Source organism: Lycorma delicatula, chromosome 3 (genome assembly GCF_047948215.1).
Source record: "Lycorma delicatula isolate Av1 chromosome 3, ASM4794821v1, whole genome shotgun sequence".
NCBI lineage: Eukaryota > Metazoa > Arthropoda > Insecta > Hemiptera > Fulgoridae > Lycorma > Lycorma delicatula.
In genome coordinates, this window is record NC_134457.1 from 32,678,043 (window position 1) to 32,694,230 (window position 16,188).

At 30.0% G+C, this 16,188-nt stretch overlaps 1 protein-coding gene across 1 annotated transcript in view; it reads right to left on the minus strand.

Annotated features, from left to right (window-relative positions):
- Positions 1-2,642: 2,642 nt before the first annotated feature.
- LOC142320867 (limbic system-associated membrane protein-like) overlaps positions 2,643-16,188 on the minus strand; it is a 1,323,513-nt gene continuing 1,309,967 nt past the window's right edge. The window contains exon 7 of the mRNA XM_075358848.1: positions 2,643-2,861. Coding sequence (XP_075214963.1) covers positions 2,734-2,861 — 128 coding nt within the window. The 3' untranslated portion in view covers positions 2,643-2,733. The remainder of the gene's footprint in view (positions 2,862-16,188) is intronic.

Genomic DNA, 16,188 nt, shown 5'->3' on the forward strand with positions numbered 1-16,188 from the left:
ATGAAATTCTCTTAAAATAAAATTTTAGTATTTAATATTTCTAATTACCGAAAAAAATAACCAAGGAAAACGCTTTTCAGTAACAAGATTACTGAATAACTTTATAGGAGTAACATAACACATAGCTGTATGTAACATGTTACCACTTAATTTTAATCGATGGAAACTTCTTAATGTCCACTTTCACTCTCATGTAGTAACTTGTTTTAATTTGACATAACAAACTGTCCGAAACATTTAACCTGTTTTGCTAAAAACAAAGTAGGATAAATCCTCTCTAACTATAAATAATTCTATTATTTAAAAATTACTTGAATATGGTTAATTCGTTACTTGACATGTTAGCACATAACACATTTTTATTAATTAATTACATTATAACATTTATCAAAAAGTTTTCTTTGTTTTTTTAGTTATATTTTATTAAATGTTAAGAATTAATATATCTGAGATATTATATCATAATTCACTTTTATTACTTCAGTGAAATCATTTTGATTTATGTTGCTGAAAAAAAGCAGTAATATCATTCGATTGTTTAAATTTGATAAAATTACTCATTGATGCGTAGATGAATGTTATAAATTTATTCACTTTTTTTAATCATCAATTAATATTATAGTACTATCTGTATAAAGAATATAGTTTAAACAATAGTTCACTGTTTTAATTAAAAACTGAAATTATTTTTATCATTTTTTCAGAAGTGACTAGATGGAAAGAATTGATTATACATACTTCTCTACCTAAAACTACTACCGTTAACAAATGAGTAGGTACATTAGTTATAATAACAGAAATATTTCTTGGTTTAATCCATAATAACTGTTTTATTTTTGTTTTTTACTTTCCCGTCTAGATAGCGCTACAGCTCTAGAAGGGAAAGTATTGTAATCGGTCCAGTATGGTCGATGCGGTATTCACCTAAGGAACCCCACCCAAAAAAAAAACGGATGGAAATTTTCCGAATGTTAACGTTCATATATACTTGTTTTCGGTTTTGGCCTCCAAATCACCTTATATCTGCAAAATTACTGGACCTATCTTGACCAAACTTGGTCATATTATATCCATATATGAGGCATTGATGACATTAAATTTTTAATTTAATAGGTCAAGGGGGTGAGGCAGTATAACAAGTATCACGAGATTTCGTCTAATTCTGGTTATATTTTTCTTAGGAAAATTTGTTAAAAATTGAAAAAATTAACAATATTTGCAAAAAAAAATTGCAAAATCGTATCCCCACCCCAAAAATTGCTGTTATGGTGGTGTGCTATGTTTTAACGTCACAGATGAGCGGTAGAATTAAATAAATAAATAATATTTAAAGAGTGAAAAAATAACTCGGTTTGACTGGGTCTCGAACTCGATCGTACAGTTGGGTCGGTACGTGGTGCGTTAAGCCTCGAGGCAATACCAGTCTGCTTACCTTACAAACGAAATTATTTCTATGTAACTTGTGAAATTAGATTAGATTAGTTAGTGCCGACCATCGCCGCTAGTACCCCCACAACCTGGCGATTTAAATCCGCGCGCGTTTTAATTAGAATCATTGAATTACATAAACGAAAAAATATTATATATTTAAATAAAATGAAAAATATATTACATTATGTTTTGTTTGTAAACCGTGCATCAGAAACAACTCACAGTTGTAGGACTTTACCGGAACACGACTTTAGCCGCGTAACGGTTAAAACTGTGATGTCAGCTTTTTTATTTATTTTTTAATAAACTTCACACTTAATAACTGAGCCGTTACTAAAATAATTTTGTTTTTTATTCATTTGTATTACTCACTGATATTCAGTTCACTGGTATTCAGTTTATAAAATAAAAAATACAAGCAATTTTTTTAATTATTTGTAAATAACAGGCGAGATATGGACTTTATAAGAAATTAATGAAATGAGTATGGATAAGAGTATAAATTAGATAAAATTTATAAATGTACTTCCGTTTAAACAAGTCATAAATAAATGAATTAAGTACCTATCTGTTATCAATTTATGAAATAATTTATTGTTTAACAATAGTTGCTAACTACTATATTATGGTTTAGGACTAACATGAATTTTATCTATATAGTAGTTTCCACGCTGTGTCTGAGTACGTGAATTAGTATAGCAATAGGTGAGGAGCTATATTACGTATTCTTTCCCTCTTTGCATTACTTCTAAAAAAGAAATTATACTGTATATTTTTGTGTTCTAGTATATTTTAATAAAATAAAAATATAATAAATAATTTTCATAACTAATTTAATAGAGGTGCTACAGTGAATAATTGGAGAAAATTTTTTTTTGAACTTATATAGTTGATTTTAAAATATAATTAATATCTTGCTTTTAGTCGTATAAAGATAAAAATTTATTTTAAAAAAAAAGCTCTATTATGTCAGACTTTAAATGTACTTATATATCTGTTTTATTACAATTTCAAAATAATAGTGTGGATATTGATCGAACTGAAGAAAAAAAGAAGAAAGTAATTAAATAATAATTTTTCTTCCAATTATTTGTCCTTTCATCACAACACTGAGCGTATATTAAAAATAAATAAATAATATATCAGTCCGAATATTAAATTTAAAAAATCAGTTCATTATAAGTAATAATATATTATATATATATATATTATTTATACGTAAGAAGGAGTTTTTCCCGAATTTTATTCTACAGATATCTGTAGATCATTAATATTCCTCGAATATTTCTATAGATGAAAAGATCATCTGGAAAGTAGAAAAAATACCAAAATATCCAAGCAAAAAAAGATTTTTGAATACTGTCTTCCAGTCGGTAATAAAGGTTCAGAACAACTACGACCACCATGTTGCATTGCTGCTGGCTTTTCACCTGAAAAATAAAAACAAAAAAAAAAAATTATAATTAGGAAAATTTTTGCTTTAATAAATTTTAAACTGTTTTACTCATAAGTTTTATATAGAATGATTCACAAAGAAATTAATTCTCAGGACCTGCTCTTTGGATGAAAATAAAGAAGAAAGTTCATATAAACATAAGTTCTGACTGCCGAAAGATTTTGCTCTGATCTTTGCACCTTCGGTAAAAATAAACTACACTATAATTCTTACAACCAAAATTAAGGGATAAATTTAGTGGTCTTATAATGAAATCTGCTCTGAAAAATTGAAAACAAAATAAGTCCCAGAATTGTATTTTTAGTAGTTTTCGAGAAAGTTGGAATAAAGAAAAAGAATGGAGTCAAAAATACTCTTTGTTTGGTGTAAAATAATTTTTAAATGTTATTTACTGTTAAATGGGTAACAAACACATAAAGTTTTTAAATAAACGTTGTACAGAACTTGATCCTGAGTAAAATGGTTGGAATAGTCCACAGTAACCAAATACATAAGGATCTCCAAGTTTATTACAAACATATCAAAATTTGGCCAATTTTAACTAGATATTATACGAAACAAAATTTTCAATATTTTATATTTTCTCCAATCTTCATAATTCTCCAGATATTTTCATTTCCTGAAAGTTTATTACTTTCTTCGTGAATTACTCTGTTTAAACTAAGTAAGTTTAATGTAGCGTGACCTTGATTATAATTTTAAAAAATAAAATTGTTTTTTGTCTACATCTAAGGAATATATCTTATTTGTAATAATAATCTTATATATTATATTTGTAATAAATGAAACAACATAATTATATTTTATTATTTTGATTGTTATTTGTTGTAGCAAACCAACAAATTTTTGATACCAGTAAATAACTTCGTCTATGTTGTCTGTGATGTATCACCACCTTACATCAGTCACGGAATTTTCAATTTAATTAAATAAATAAGTCAGATAGCTAATAAAATGAGGTCAGTTGATGAAATTATTTATCCAAAGATAAATATAATAATAAAAAAAATAAATAAATAAAATGAATTAAAATAAACTTATTAAATTGTGAAATAATAAATATTTAACAAAATATTTCATGTCTCTTTTAATCTAAATGAAAATCAAAATTTATTTTATTTGAGTTATTAATTTTTAAAAACAAATCTTTTCTCTTTTCTGTTTAGCTTCTGGAACCCCCGTAACATATTACTTCAGAGGATGATATGTATGAATGTAAATGAAGTGTAGTCTTGTACAGTCTCAGATCGACCATTCCTGAGATGTGTGGTTAATTGAAACCCCACCACCAAAGAACAAGGTATCCACAATCTAGTAATTAAATCCGAATAAAAGTAAATGCCTTTACTAGGATTTGAACCGTATTCTCTACTTCGAAATCAGCTGATTTGCGATGACGAGTTCACCACTAGATCAACCCGGTTGGATTAAACATCCATCTCTCAAATTATATGGTTAATTAGTTTTGAATGATTGCTTACATACGGTAAGTAATCTCATAACATCTGTTTTCTTACTTGTAATAAGCTAAGTTTTCTGCTGATATCTCTATTATCATAAGTGTATATGTCTGTGTTTTTAAAATAGTTTTAATTTTTAAATTAAAAAACCTTTTTTGTGTTTTTTTAATAGAATAACATAATTTCAGGCTCATATAATCTCACTAATGAAAGAATAAATCAGGGTTTGAGTCGTTTAAAATTTTGTAGCTAAACAACGTAACAGCCTAAAACCTAAAAGCTAAATTAAGAATTCATTAAAGAATGAAAAAAAAGTTTGTGTGTACTTATGTACGCACGTAAGAAGTTTTTTTTTTGGCGTGAATAAAAAAAACTTTTTTTACCCATTGAAACAAATTTGAACTGAGGCAGACTATCGATAGACGGCATTAAATACCATGAATACAAGTTTGAATAAATAACATACATTCATATGTATATAAATATACATTTATTACAACCCAATATATCTGTTATGTTTACAACACGTGCTAATCACTTAATTGCATTCAACGACCGACTGAATAAGACACTACACGTATGTACGTGCAAACAGATCCACTTGGGCCTGCGCAAATCCTTATGGTGTGTTACATCGGCGCGCGCAACTTCCGTAACTTGCTGAAAATATACTCTGATCAGTTTCTCCTAACGCGCCAAAAGAAGTATTAACGTAAAAAACACATTGTTCGCATTTTCAGTTAAATGCGGAAAATACAGCATTACATTCTCTTTTGGTGTGTGCAATTTCTGAGCTTCGTAATTTCAATAAAAACAATCTGTAAGTCCAAAGCTGTAAAAATATGAACTCTTAATCTAGCGTATAAATTCAACCAAACTGAGCGATTATTTTATTGTGTAATAATGACTTAAAAATAAAACAATACCTGTAACTTCAGTTATACAAAAATTATGTATCGATCTAGTAAACAGCTTAATAACAAGTGTTTACGTAGCTGGTTGTCTATTTAATTATAAAATCACTTTTTTTGGATGAAAATTCTTTATTTTTCATTTTAATAGTTTCATACATGTTTTAATAATCGTTCTTCAAGTACTCTAACGCGTAACTGCACTCTATACTAAAAGCATGAAGTCTAGGACAATAAAAGATTATCGTTTGGAATAATAAATATATTGCTTTTAAATTACGTTTTAGAAACATAATATTTTATTTAATATCCTATAAAGATATTAAGACAGAACTACTCTGTGACCGGAATCTTTCTATTTATTTATTTGACAAATCATTGCTGTCGTATTCAAGACCACTTTCCTTCAGGTAAACTATAAATTAAATGTTTGATAGTTGTTTTTATGAATATAGAGTGATTAAAATTTGCACTTCGGGATCTGATCTCAGATATTAATTATCAACAATAGAACTGCTATATATCAGGAAATGATTTGTTTTCGAATAATGGCTAGATAAATATTTCGTTCTGATTTCAGATCCAAGGGGATTTCAGCTCCAAAATAAAGGCAAACAGATGTTTTTTGCAATTTTTGCAAAATATTAATATTCTTGGATTACGTGGAAAAAACTGATGGTGTATTTGTTTTTTGACCTGAAAAATTAAATGAAGTAGATCCTAAAACTCTATCTATACTTATTTCGGAGAAAAATGTTGAAAATTCTAAGTAATCAGAATAAAAAAAAAGTTTGCAGTAAATTTACTTTGTTAAATTGTCCAAACACAAATAAAAATTTTTAACATAATTTGTAGACAACTTATCTGAGAAATGTTTTGTAAATATAATAAATACAAAAAAAATACGAGCGTTAGTTATATAGTGCGGAAGGCCTACAAAATTTCTCAGGAAAACTAAAAAGTTGGAAAAAAAATTTTGGAAACCTCCTTGGCCCAAAACTCAAAACTTTTATTCATAAATTAAGTTGCTTGAAAAGCTGGTTGTGGAACGGTTCTGGGAAAACATTGAGGTAAACTGTTTTCTAAATCGAGGCCAATATGGCTTTACGAAAGGGTTAGCACCGAAGATTCCATCTTAAGTGCTCTTGCCGAGGTGGAAAGGGTCCAAGATAAATATGTTTTGGCAATTTTTATAGACATAGAGGCAGCGTTTCCTTCCTAGTGTTGGAGTTCTGTCCTCTATGAGTTGGAACACCGCAATGTTTCCGTAGCCCTGCAGGCCGTGGTACAAGACTATTTGTCTAACCGTACGGCTCTGTTTAAGGATGCGCATCTTGTTCGGGAAAAATCCGTTACCAGATGAAGCACGCCGGAGCGCGTCCCGTTCTCGGTCTTCTGCTGTGGAACCTGGTAAAAGGACATTCAAGATATCCGGACGAGGCATACAGCGAAGGCAATAAGTTGAGTTATTAAATCATCGATACAAATGTCTAACGAGGCATTTGCAACGGTGGCATCCCAACGAGGCCAGGGTTATTACTATGAGATGTAAAAAGTTAGAGGGCGATAGAAGACTACCGTTATAGCACAACGGGGTAAAGAACGGGCGGGGGAGGGGGGTTGGCGACCGGAACGTCATTAGACAGGTGTCTTCCCCTACAGGGTTCGGATGTGGAACTTGGTATTCGACGAATTTCTGGGATTGACATTTCCAGAAGGGGTCACGGTCCAGGCTTTCGCCGATGACATTTAAAGATTTGAGCCCAAGACAAAGTTTATGCTTCTTCAGGGTGCAGACAAATTATCGTACAGTCATAACCCCCATATTAAATATAAAGGCTGCGTAATCAAGAAGTTAGAGTTCATAAGTACCTAGGTGTTTTGTTTGATGAAAAGTTGCTGTTCAACAGCCATATTAGGCAAGTAGCAGCGGAAGCCGTCTCAGTGATGCACAAACCTTGGAGAACTGCTCATAAAGACAATGGGTTGTCGGGCCGTCAAACATGCACATGATGTACTGAGGTGCCTTCGAAAACATAACCACTTACACGGCTCCCGTTTGGGCGCATAGGTTGGATATGAATTGAGCACTTCTTCAAAATTTAAGGAGTGGCCAGCGCAGAGCCTTAATTGTTTGCGCTGGTGTTTTTAAAACAACCTCTTACGAGGCTACCACCGTGGGAAAGGCTCCCCCATTCGATTTAGTGGTGAAGGCTCGAGCAGCCATGTGGAAATTGCGAAAAGGCCGGGAGGCCGAGGTATTTGAGATGCGGTTTCGAGCCGGGCCAGTACCGTAGCGGAACTGTGATCACAATGCATCGGATCTAAATTTCGTTTAGTTGCCCATCTGCCGTCTGCGGAAGAGGCTGCAGAGCCTCGCGATGGAAGCATGGCAGCTGGAATGGAACACCACGGCTAAGGGAAGATCCCTGTATAACTTTATACAGGATTTGGGGATGGTATGCCTCGAGTTCGTTTTTAAGGGCAACGGGTGCCCGGGTGCTCACCAACCACGCTAATTTGAACCAATATCTGTTTCGTTCCGTCTGGCAGTTGATGAGCCGTGCATCTGCGGGGAGGTTCAGTTTAATTAACACCTGATGTTTGCCTGCCCTGTTCTTGAAGGGACCAGAGACCGGGCCACCCTGGAACGTAGAGGAAAATTGGCTAATCACAAGCGGCGACTCAATGTAGCGTGAGCCGCATTGTCTGACAGTGTGGGAATTCCTAGATGCGATTGCTCTGTTCAACCGGCATCCGTAGTTTACTTAAGGGAAAGACTGTTACCGCATTACCGTGGGAAGCTAACAGTGAGTATGACTGACCACCAGCCAATTATGGCTCCAAGCGCTATAAAATGGTGGACAGGTACTTGTTGGTATTCAGCGACCTAGGCGTGGCAGCGAATTGCTGCCTAGACGAAATAAATTTTATTATGGATGTCATATATATTTATAGTAGATGACGGCGTGCGCCTACCCATTTTAGTAAATGTATGACAAGTGAGCGGTTGGGACACGTAAGCCGGTGGTGTGCGGCACCTCGCTTAGTCCCCTCACGCTGTTTGGTAAACTCTAGGAACTATGTTAGGATACTGGTCGCTAAACAGTTCGAGGCTCCATTGCCGTTTGTTTCACAGACATTCGGTCTTATGCTTTAGGGCGACCCGAATGGGATGATGGCCGGAGAAATGCCAAGCAAATAAATTGATAAATTACGAAAATCAGAAAAAAATAAGTCCATACAATAAAAACGAGACGACTCAAATTTTTGGTTGCTTATATAGAATGGAAGAAACCAGTAGATTAACAATAAAATATTTAGCAGTTTCGAAAACAGGATAACCAGATTCACACAGAAAACAGAATAACCTGATTCAAAGAGAATAAAAAAGATTTAAAATTATTTTCAAATATTTTCAGAGAAATAATATTTTACAGACCATCATTCAGAAAACTGGAGAATGAATATACATTTCTAAAGAAACAGAAAAGGAAATAAATTTGATGGACCGAAAAAATGAGAGTTACGGGAAAAACAAAAGAATTTTTGAAAATAAAAGAGCATGAATGTTACTGGACCACTGTAATGAGTGGTCCAGTAATATACGAAAAACAAATAAAAATTCCAGAAATTCAATTTTGGTATATAAGTGAAATATAATTTTAATATTAACATTTTTATAATTAAAAACAATATATATATATTTCTTTAGAAAATTTCAGCTTTTTAAATAAAGTTTAAATATTGTATACTTAAATATTACGAGTGGTTGATAATAATAAAAACATTGTTATTAATTTATTACCAAACTTATTATAACAATTTTGTCATATGTGAATAATATTATCCTTATAAAATAATTATTTATAAAGGCCTTAAGTGTTTGTTAAAATGGGATTCATTTGTTAGCTGTTAAGACCCATCTATTACCTGAAAACGTAAAAACAAATATATTTGTAAATAGGGAATATATTTCCATGTGATCTTCATCAGAATATTTAGATTCCCTAAGGATATAATTTAAAATACATCAAACCAGCCATCCATAAAATTACACCATTATATCCATATATAATATATATATATATACACACACACCCACACATATATATATAAGGAATGTTTATTTACGTCCACCCAAAAATAAAGTAGGATGGTATTAAATATAAATTATTTATTACAAAGGAATTGAAATGATTTTATGTGATCTAGCAATAAAATCACCAATAAAACATGGTAAGAAGGAGTGATAAAAAAGGAGTTACTAATATTTTTATCCATGGATAATAACAATACTTGGATAGCACTGGGTAGTGGGTAGTTCAGCGGTTTAAATAACATTTTTAAAGAAAATTTCTGTTTTAATTTTTTGTTAAAGTTCGAATAACCATTGAGACAACCAGTTATTTGAGATCAATAAATGTCGTAAAATTTTTTTCTCCACGATATTTCTGAAAATGTAAATATCTGTTATTTAATAAACTAATCTAAACACATTAATATTTAATTTTTTATATATTACTTGAAACACAATAATAGTATAAAATACAAAGCTATAATGCACATAGATATCAAGGGTTTTTTGTTCTTCACACAATGATTGAGATAAAATATAATTTTTTATTATATTAAATGTTAAAATCGATGTTATCATCTCTATAAATGTACGTATATTGTTCATTTAAGCCATTCAAAATAGATCATTTATTAATGTTTGTATCCAACTGGCATCCAGATTGGACTGTACTCCATAAATGGATTACGTAAGCTTACATTAATTGGGTAATCAATTAACGCTCTAGGTAATTGTTTATGAATTAAAACTGGATCTTCTTTTTTAGAATCCAAAGAAAAAAAAAGTAATTCTTACATATTATTATCAGGTAAAAAAATTTTGAAATAAGTTATAATTTTATTTGTTTCAATATTTTTTCAATGTATATCAGTTTTCATAACGATTTTTCGCTTTTATAAGATTTAACTTGATGTTACGTTCACTGAACAAGAAATAAGAAAAGGAAAAAGATAAAAAAAGAAGAAAATATCACATTTGTTCAATTGAATGAAACTGTGTTCACTCATATGTTATTAGGTGAGAGGAGGAATTCAGAAATAAAACAAACGTTGCATGAATACGTTGAAATAATATTTAATATTTATCTTGTCTTCCTCATACTAATAAAACAATCATAAATGTTACGCTTGTACACATAGCGTATATAACATGACGTTTGGTAACCAAGTTACTCAAATACCACAACGTTTACTCACAATCTAAGTAACATGTCACGCGTGTTCTGAATTCAAACTGATGAGATTTAACCATAATTTTCATAAATTTGATGAATTTATTTACCTCATAACCCGTTAAAATTTTTTATAGATTTACTATTTATTTTTATAACACTGTAATTTAAAAAAAAAAAAAGATTTGTTAACCAAGGGTAAACATTGTATAAAAGCCTAATGAGTTTTGATGAGAAAGCTTGTAAATCTGTAAGAATAGCTGTTGTAAATTTTAGTAGATTATAGCACAGCTGTTGTCAGCCTCGCTTACAGTAGTACCGTTGAAAAATTACCGACCAATGACTTTACGCTGGCGTGGTTGGCATAAAAATTATCTAAATAACTGGAAATTTATGTCAAATAATCTGGCATTCATCGTAAAGGTTTAAAACCATTATACTAATCTCAACAAAAAAAAAACAATAAACTTTTATATATTTTCACAAATTTCTGTATTAAATTTTTATTTAAATACAAAGATATGTCTACAAAACTATTTTATTTTTTATTATGTTATGTTTTTTCCTGTTTAGCCTCCGGGAATCATCGTGACGTATTACTTCAGAGGATGATATATATGAGTGTAAGTGAAGTGTGGTCTTGTACAGTCTCAGATCGACCATCTCTGAGATGTGTGATTAATTGAAACCCAACCACCAAAGAACACCGGTATCCGTTATCTATATTACAAAAAACCCTTGTAAAAAAAGGAAGTTTAAATTTAAGCCAAACGTAATCTACGCTCGCTAACATCATCTACTTAACGTTAAATATACAAATTATATATGTTATTCTCCAACAGTGGAGGTGATTAATCAAATTCATCACATTTATAAAAAAATTAATCAAATATTCACCATTTTATAAATTGAAAGAGCCAATCAGGATATATAGAATATGTTAACAACATGTACGAACGACAACGATACAAATAACTGTTCAAACGGTTTGCCCTTTGTTCAATTTTTTTTTATAAAAATATTTTTATTGAATATGTACTATCAGTGCATGCTGAATGCGGTGAATTTGATTAATCGCCTCCAATGTTGGAAAATAACATACAATTTGTTTATTTAATGTTAAGAAGACAATGTTAGCGAGCGTAAGTTATATTTAAACTTCCTTTTTTTTTTACGAGGGTTTCTCATAATCTATTTACCTTAGAAATTGGTATTGGGTAATTTTTTTTTTTATAATTTCTAGTTATTGTTTCGACCCCCACTATAGCTTATCTAGTTTATCGATATATACCGGTGAAGGTCCGAATAAGAAAATATTTCAGTCTTTCACCGATGTAGTTGGTATGTGTCGTCGACATTCACCAAAGAATATTGACATTTTCTAATTTCGATCTTTCATTGTAACATATACAAGGAAAGTATAAATTACTTTTGTTGCCTTATAAACTACGACTATTATATTAAAATTTATTCTACCGGTTGTTGAATAAGTCATTAAATTAATTTCCTATTTTTATTTTAAACTCTAAAAATAACAAAACAAGTTAAGTTTTTAATACTGGCATTAGTTTCAGCAGGGTATTTTATAATGGAGTGGAAAAAAGTGGCAAATGGTTCTATACCTTATCCCCTTGACAGATTATTATTACAAATATGTCACAGGGTTTTTAAAAATTAATGACTTAAATAAGCAATATTCACAGTAGATTTACGAAAAAGATCAAAATGTTTGAATCAGATTTAATCATCTTTGACCAAACGACGTTTTATAAAAATTGAACGGTATTCAGAGTATAATTTATAAAAAATAAATAAAAATTGTTACTAAAGGTTCTACTTGATCATCCTGCATGTCAATTACCTCATGTAATATACTAATAACAACGACAACTTGATAAACAGATAAACAATCAGTAGTTATAAAAAAAATGAAAACCTATTAACTTAGGAGCATCTTTTTCATAAAAAGTTACCATTTTCTACATCAAAACTAAATGCAATTGGATTTTCAATCTCGAAAATTAAAGTTTAAAAATACTGATATTTTAAGTTCGGGTCCAATTGAGTTTCCCTTGTTTTTTGGGCTTAAACGTTTATTTACTGAAGAAATTATTTAGTTCAATAAGTGGCCCAATTTGGTGCAACGTAATTCAACAAGGCTAAACTGATTTATTATACATTACTAGAAAAAAATATGGTTACCATTATGCCTCCTTGTCCTATGAGGTTGAAAATCAGACCACGTATGGGAAAATATAGCCATATATTTTTATCAAATTTCAGCTTGTTTGGTCAACGGGTTTTTAAAATATTCAGAAATAAAGAGATATTTGTTTAGAAATAAAGGTTAATATCTCTTTACTGATATCTACTCTCATTGCACTAAAGAGCTCTTTTTTTTTTTTACTTAGCCTCTAGAACCACCGTAAGGTATTACTTCAGAGGATGATTTGTACGTATGTAAATGAAGTGTAGTGTTGTACAGTCTCAGGTCAACTATTCCTGAGATGTGTGGTTAATTGAAACCCAACCACCAAAGAACACCGGTGTCCACGATCTAGTATTCAAATCCGTATAAAAGTTTGCCTTTACTAGGATTTAAACCTTAAAACTCTCGACTTTGAAATCAGCTGATTTGTGATGAGGAGTTCACCACTAGACCAATCCGGTGGGTTCAATGTACTAAAACTGAATTTTCTAAAGCCACTAGAAAAAAAAGATGGAAACTATCCTTCCCCATTTTTAACTTTATCCAAAATTTAATTCAATTAATTTTCCATGTAATTCTTTCAGCAATATTCAAAGAATTTATGTTGAGCCAATTCTAAGATATTAAATTCATGTCAAAAAAAAAATAGGTCTAGAGATTTTTGTAACTTTTTTTGTATTAAAAGAGTCTTGAAAAGTTGATAATTGCAAAAACCCTATCTATATCCAAGATTTTGGCTTTTATAGCTGTGGTGTTGCAGCACCAGTAAAGCTATTATCTGAAAGTAAGAAGAATGAGAGAAACAAACAATTTCCATTAAAAGGGATAGCAAAGGCTGCTGTATATTACGTACAGTACAGTCATTTGTACAATCCTTTAAGTAAGTCAGACAGTTCCATAAGTAGCTCCATGAAGTTTGTAAAATGTATTCTGTATTATTAGTGGTTGGTCACCTTAATAGTGGTTGTTGAAATATCGTTTAAAAGCAAATAAAAATCTTCCTATCTTTACCAACAGCCGAAATGGCACTTTTTTAAATACCCATCAACTGAAATCAATTATTGGAAAATATTTTTTAAATGCTTAAAGAAGAGAATTCGAATTATGATCTTAAATGCCCTTAAACATTTATATATATATATATTTCAATGAAATATTTCAAGAAGTTTTAAGTCAATGAAACTGTACTAACAGGAATATATAAAAAAACACACAAAGGAAGGGTACTTTACGCAATACCTAACTTTCCAGAATTTCTGTTCTTTTAGAATAATTTGCAACTCATTATGATTTCCCAAAAAGAATAAGCATACTATAAATAATTTACACGTTTTTAACAGAATTGTTCATAAATCAAAACAATTTTAATCTTTTGTTACCCATTCTATAGTATTTTATATACACTAATATTAGTACTGTTTTATTATTCTAATTTATACAATCATATAGTTTATTAATATAAATTATTTTATTTTAATTAACTTTTATTCCATTAGAATAAAGATGAAAACCATTAAATTCGTTAGATTTATTATTCTTTAATTATCTTATTTAATAAAATAATGATTTACAGTATTCTGTATATTTTAGTGATTTTTTTTGTAGTTGTTTTAAAAATGAATTATATTCTCACTTTTTGTTCAAACCAAATAAATCTTTTTTTTTCTTTTTTTTAACCTCCGGGACCACCGTTAGGTATTGCTTCAGCGGATGAGATGAATGATTTGTAACTTGAGCCTGACCGGGATTCGAACGCGGGACCTCCGGATGAAAGGACGAGACACTACCACTCGCGCAACGGAGGCCGGCTACACATTAGACCTTACTGGAAAAATAGCGAACATACCTAGCGAACATATTTTTTTGACTTTAAAATCATTTTGTTTTAAGGTTGATGCTATGGATCATTCAGTTTTCTTGCAGATTCTGTACAATTATATGAATTAGAGAAAAATGGGCAGACCTTCTAAAACAATTAGAAAAATTAGATCACAAATTTTATGGCAATTGATCATAGTTTTACTAAATTAGTTAAGTTCAGGCAGGAGATTGTAAATGTCGATTAGAATTAAGTTTGCAATGAAAAAAGTCCCTCTAGCATTTAATTTACTTTATAATTTGTTAATTAGAGTTAGATGTATTCATAAGAATTAGAATTTAAAACAAGTAAGAAAATTAATGTTAAAGTTTAAACCATGAATTACAGATAATTAATCATCAGCAGAGTTAATAAAAGTGATCATTTAAATTATTTAAAAAAGTGAAAAATCAATCTTATAATCTTTATTGAAGAAACTATTCCACAATAGGTGCAGAATTTGCCTTCTAGTTGATGTTAGTAAGGCAATGAAATCCTTCTTCAATAATGAGCTTAATAACTAAGCTAGTTAGGTTAAAGAATAACAGATAACAGATGATTAAATGGTAGCTAAAGAGGTAAAAAGTTTAAATTTAAGTAATAGCGTTAAAGTTGCAAATTCAACAGTTAATAACGTTAAAGAAATTTCTTAAGTATTTAATACTTCGTTTTCAGGAATTGCAGATCTGAAATCTGGTCTACAGATTATTTTTGAGTCGGGTTTGAAACATATAGTGATAGCTTCTAAGTTAATAATTTTAAGAACACTAATATTACATACATAGAATTACTGATATTAGGAATACGGATTTTCTGATGTAAGAATATATATTTGTTAAAAATAAAAGCACATCCTTAAAGGTTTTACATTAAAATTATTGTTACAATAATCTTAAGAAAAGCAACCGTTCTATCTGAAAACAAAAACTTAATTAAGACTTAATCAATGGTATTTCTAAATAAATTTGCTTAATATTATCAACAAATATTTTTTGATGTAAAATAAAGTATCAATGCTAATAGAAAAAATTTATTTTAACCGTCCATCTGCATGTAAAATTTACGTATATTATGAGCATGAAAATTAATCTGGTACCTACCAAATCCGCTAAGACTACATAAAGCATAAAAGAGTAACAAAGTGTAATAATCCAAGATCAATTATCACAAAGATTCATGGCTCTCTTCTTTCTCCATCACAGCATGTATAAAAAAAAAAGAAGAAAGATGCATAACCTGTCAAATACGTACACGTCTAAATTAATACTAAGCAGTTTTATAATTTACGAATGTATAATTATAAAAAAAAAAAATTAATCCAGATAAAGGAAATTTAGTGTTACAATAAGAAATAATAGGGAATATTGTTTATAAATGAGCTAATTTATTTTTAATTTTGTAATCTGAACTCTTAAATGAAAAATATTAGCTTGAGAAAAAGGTTACATTCTCTACAATTTATGTTTAAAAAATGTATGATTTATTGCTAATTTAACAACGTTATTGTACGTCAAACGTAAAAAATGTGTTTTTTGACCCTATGTTTGGCGTTTTACATGGAATATCTTAGAAACTAAGACAGATACAGTTCTGGGACCTATTTTTTCGATTTTC